Source organism: Agrilus planipennis, unplaced genomic scaffold (genome assembly GCF_000699045.2).
Source record: "Agrilus planipennis isolate EAB-ADULT unplaced genomic scaffold, Apla_2.0 scaffold96, whole genome shotgun sequence".
NCBI classification, from domain to species: Eukaryota; Metazoa; Arthropoda; class Insecta; order Coleoptera; family Buprestidae; genus Agrilus; species Agrilus planipennis.
The window spans coordinates 833,573-838,681 of record NW_020438968.1 but is presented as its reverse complement, the minus strand read 5'-3'; the positions used below and the strand labels follow the sequence as shown (position 1 = coordinate 838,681).

The window sequence follows — 5,109 nt, the reverse complement described above, 5'->3', positions numbered from 1 at the left end:
AAATATAAATATCTTACCAAAGAATATTTATAAACTTTTGTCTGTACATCGTATGTTACAGGATTGTATGTAAAAAGTTTTGTAAATGCACGCATGATAGACAGTGCTTCTGCTAAACATTGTGGATTTTTCATGGCAAATATTTATTCCAACTATTATAGAAGAAAATTGAACTTGAACTAGTTAATTTAAAACACGACTTTTTTTGAGACTAAAAAAAACAGAAGCCCTATGATAAAATATTTATAGCACATAAAGGGAAATAAATTCACTTCAGTGAATTCAATTACTTAATAATATGTTAGTAAAATTAAAATTAGGCACCGGAACAGTAGCGTTGAAGTTCTTTGTTGTCTCTTGTAAGCTTTTGCAAATAATAGGTACATACAATATTAATGGATTATTATTAGTTTTTAATCTCATTAAAATACAAATAGTCTTAGGTATTGAGATACAAAATACAGAACATTTCTGTTACCATTATAGAAGAAACTTTTTGAAATTATAGTAAAATCAGTCCAGAAAAATATTTACAAACAATAAACAAAGCCAAATTTTGTAAAAAATGTAAGTACCTACTTCTGATATAGCCCTGGAAGTCAGCCATCTTTGAAAGTACCTTTTCTGCCATTTTTTTTGGTTTGCTCTCGCATCACAATGGACGGTAGAATGTTTTACTGATAATTCCATTTCATTTTATTTCCTTTTGTTTTCATTCGCCTTAGAAGGCTAGAAAGCTAATTGTAAGATAATAGGATTAAATATTACGCCTCTGCCCTGTGCTAGCCGCTGGTCTGAGGTTAATAAAAATTCGAAATTTATTTTTATAATTTTTGAATTTTTTTACAGTAAGTAAAAGCGAAGTTTAATTACAGTGAATTAGCAGCTTTGAATGCAATGCTAGCAATTTTGTCCTCTAAAGATCCCATCTAATGTAGCTAAATAAGAAATTACTGTTTCGATGTGTTCACTTATATATAATACCGACTACAAACAAAATTAATAAAAATATGCCGAGCACGTAAATATAGATATAAAAAAATTCGACTTTCAGCCAATCTTTAATTTTTCTGAGGTTGACCTGATCAGACATTTTAACTACGGTCCTGTTACAATCGGAAGTCACTTCATAATCGCTTCCTTAGGTCACTTCCCTTCACTCAATGTGTAAATTATAAAAACCATAGATGTAAAAACCTAAAAACAAAAAAAAAAACATACATAACCAAATAGGTGTCATTGCGGGTGTGCAGGTGTCCGATATTTTTGTCTTTGTATAATTTCTAATTTTTTTTAAATTTAATTAAATTACTTTTTGTTTCCTCAGCGCAGTTATGAGTGATAAAATAGATAAAAATCAATATGTCTTGCCCCAAGATCAACCAGTGGTAGTTTTAGAATCAAGAGCTGCATTTTCCGGATTAACTAATAAAGAAAGACTGTATGCACATTATTTAAGTGAGGCAGCTTGGGTCGGGGGATTGATTACTCTATTACAGACTAGCTCAGAGTCTGGACCTATTTTTGTTTTGTTACATCAACTATTTTATGGTGACAAACCATCTGAATTGAAAACTAAAGCACTACAAGCAGGATTTAGTCAAGAAGAAGTTACTGCTTTATTAGTCTATACCTGTGGCATATTTAGCAATGCTGGAAATTATAAAGTAAGTAATCTGTGTGTGTATTTTTTAAAATGTACCTTATTAATAAGTTCAATTGTACTAGGGATTTGGTGACACAAAATTTGTACCAAATATTAATGAAGAGCGTTTTGAAGGCATTTTAAAATTAAGTAAGCAATGGAGTCATATAGAAAGTTTATGGAATGAGTACAAGTCTCAAATCTTTGAATTAAAGAAAGGTAGAACATGTCTTGGTTTTCCACCCCAAGGATGTACTACATATTTATCTGCTAATTGTGGGCCTGAAGACAATAAAAAGGTTGAAAACTGGTTAAAGAAGCATCAGTTAGAGCCATATAATTCTCGATGTTTTAAAACTGAAAATAATGGAAAGGTAAATAATAATTATCTTTGTATCTTATCTTGATAATTTTTTGCTACTAAATGAACTAGCTATTTATTTTCTAGACATGATCTTACTTTATCAATTTGTGTACAGGTACTATTTGAAACTTATTTAATATTTAGATTGAGTACAATGTTCGATTAGCAGCACAAGAAATTGGTGAGTTGATTAAAGAAACAGAAGGAGAATGTACATACAAACTGACTAAAGGAGATTATTCCCCCTTGATGGGAAAAGTTGCTGAATATTTAGAACAAGCAATTCCTCATGTTGCAAATGTCACTGAGGCTGATATGCTTAAAGCATACATAAGATCATTTGTAACTGGAAGTCTTCAAGATCATAAAGATGGCTCAAGATTTTGGATAAAAAATAAGGGTAACATTTAGAAAATTATAATTTTTTTTATCTATAATTTTATGAAAATTTATAGGTCCTGCTGTAGAGACATACATTGGTTTTATTGAGACTTACAGAGACCCAGCAGGTGTTAGGGGAGAATTTGAAGGTTTTGTTGCAGCTGTAAACCGCGAAATGTCAGCAAAATTCAGTACTCTTGTAGCAAATGCAGAAGATATGTTGAAACTTTTACCGTGGCCACGAGAATTTGAAAAAGATACATTTCTTAGACCTGATTTCACATCTTTAGATGTTCTAGCATTTGCAGGAAGTGGAATACCTGCCGGAATTAACATACCCAATTGTGTGTATCTTGTAATTAGATCGATCACGTACTTTTTATCATATATTTTTGACTCTTTTTAGATGACGAAATACGACAATCGGAAGGATTTAAAAATGTTTCTTTAGGAAACGTTATACCAGCAAGTTATCAAAGTACCCAAACACCTTTTTTAAGCGAATCTGACGCGGGAATGCTACAAAAATATAGAGTGTCGTCTTTTGAACTTCAGGTAATTTGGCTTAAGCTTTTATGAAACAATTTATCAATTAGTTTAATTGAATTAGTCTACTTTTTGAATTTTTGCATTTGTAAATAATCTTTTAAGTTAGTAATAAAAATTTTTTAAACGCTAATCTTTTATTTTTTTGAAGGATTAAGTTATAATTTTTTTAATTTTTATTTATCGGTAATAATAAGTGAAAGTATTTATTGTGACTTAAAGTTATTTAATAGAATGAATTNTTAATATAGACAAGTATATATACAATTTTTGCTTACTTACTTGTTTATAAACCCTGCAGCATGACCAAATTATTAAAACTGTTTTAAAAAAAGCTATAAATGCTAATTGAAGATTCATACTAATTTCTAAAATTACGTTTTCATGGTGGATGTTTAAATTTGTGTAAATCTGATGAAGTTCGTTTATACATGTTATAAAATAGCATCCCATAAGGCAAGTTAGTTGAAAACTATACAATAAATTTACCGTTTCAGAATATTGCAGTATATCTTTATAAATTTCGTGAACTTTTACTATAACTGCTATTGTATTGTCTACAAAAAGACACGTTCTTTTAATATATCTAATAAATACCCAACGAAACATTTTACTATTAGCAACTAAACTGAATTACTGTTTAACCAAAATTAACAAGCACGAACCAAATTAATAAGAGAAATATAAGTTCTTGGTCAGTAATTAATTATGATCGAAACTAGTAGAGCTCTTTCAATTTGGTCGATGATTTGGTGGAAGTGCTTATGGCGTGCCAATGAGATCCAGTCAAGAAGATCGAAATCACAATCTACGTTTGCCGTTTGGTAGTTTCGATTACTGACCAAGAACTTTCACTGTTAGAGTAGTCGATTCGTTTTCATTATTCTAACTTTACTCTAATTAAAAATTCTTTTAATCCTAAAAACCCGCTTATAACTTCAACTGAAACCCTTTTTAATTGTGCATTTTCAACCAATTGCAAATTAAACATTCAATTTTCATTTTACCTGTATTATTCGAACCTTCTCGTTTGTGAATGCGTATCTTCAGTAATAAGTTTTTCAGAATATCATTTGAAGCTTTTAGTAGCTCCTCTGTTAAAATTACAAACGTGATAAACTGTTGGGAAATGGCGTTGGTAAGGATAAAAGGTAAATAATCGGCCAAGGCATAAAGTTTACTTTTTGTACGAAAGCCTATTAAAAAATCTTTTGCGACGACAAACAGGCAATCTATGAAAATTAAAACAGAACTGATAGCAACGAAAACGTATATTCGTCTGAAAGAAATTCCTGGTCCGAACGTTTTAAGCTTTCTATTGATTTCCTCAGTTTTGTTTAGATTTAGAGCAAGCTTTTTTGAAAACAAACAGATAATAACTGATCCTGATAATTGAATAAACACCAGTGAATTTACTTCAAACCAGTTTGTTGCTTCAAACAGTAAGTTCTTAAATTGTTCTGGTATTTCAGTAGTACTCTGCCAAGCTAGTAAATAGTAAATCAGATATATACAGGACACTCCGATGCATTCCAGGCATCCTTTCTAAAAAATAAATGATTGAATTAATTAAATTAATTGAATGAAACACCCATAAGTTCTTTTAAGTTTTTATTGAAATTTTTCAATTCTAGTTGATTATACCACTTGTCCTGCATACCAATTTAAAATCCTATACACCCCTATACCTCGCCTTATAATTAATAATTGTAGTTAAAATATTTTAAATTTTAGTAATCTATTTTCTAGTTTTTTCGTTTTATTTCTATTAAACACAGTGGCGTAGCTGAACCAAATGATGACATTAAGAAAAGTGCTTATAAATTGAATTCCACAAAACGTTACGATAGGTCTTACGTATATAGGTAGAACTAAACGAGTCTGGGAACCCCATATAGGTTTGGCTGCAGAACCCCGTCAATGTTATTAGTGTTGCCAAATAAGAACACATTTTTGCGAGGACCCCTAAGACACGAGACCGTTGGCGGTCTCCTACGCTTAGCTATATCATAGCTAGTCTTTGATTAGACATGTTTCACATTTTCACAATAATTGTTGCCCCATTGCATTGGAAGTCATCATCATCATAAGGTCGTCAGTCCTAAGACTGGTTGGACACGTACCTCAACTCTTTCCTATCCTGAGCTAAACTTCGCATTTCCCTAAAACTAGA

At 30.8% G+C, this 5,109-nt stretch overlaps 1 protein-coding gene across 1 annotated transcript; it reads left to right on the top strand.

Annotated features, from left to right (window-relative positions):
- Positions 1-1,218: 1,218 nt before the first annotated feature.
- On the top strand, positions 1,219-2,969 carry LOC108734414 (dipeptidyl peptidase 3). Its single transcript, XM_018465974.2, has 5 exons — positions 1,219-1,667; positions 1,729-2,019; positions 2,154-2,409; positions 2,465-2,734; positions 2,797-2,969. Exons 1-5 carry the CDS (start codon positions 1,335-1,337, stop codon positions 2,967-2,969), a joined length of 1,323 nt encoding a protein of 440 aa, XP_018321476.1. The 5' UTR covers positions 1,219-1,334.
- The last annotated feature ends 2,140 nt before the right edge of the window (positions 2,970-5,109 follow it).

Coding starts and splice junctions, on each gene's coding strand:
- LOC108734414 (XM_018465974.2), top strand. CDS start 1,335: ATGAGTGATAAAATAGATAAAAATCAATATGTCTTGCCCCAAGATCAA. Junction 1,668..1,728: donor GCAATGCTGGAAATTATAAA/GTAAGTAATCTG, acceptor CAATTGTACTAG/GGATTTGGTGACACAAAATT. Junction 2,410..2,464: donor ATTTTGGATAAAAAATAAGG/GTAACATTTAGA, acceptor GAAAATTTATAG/GTCCTGCTGTAGAGACATAC.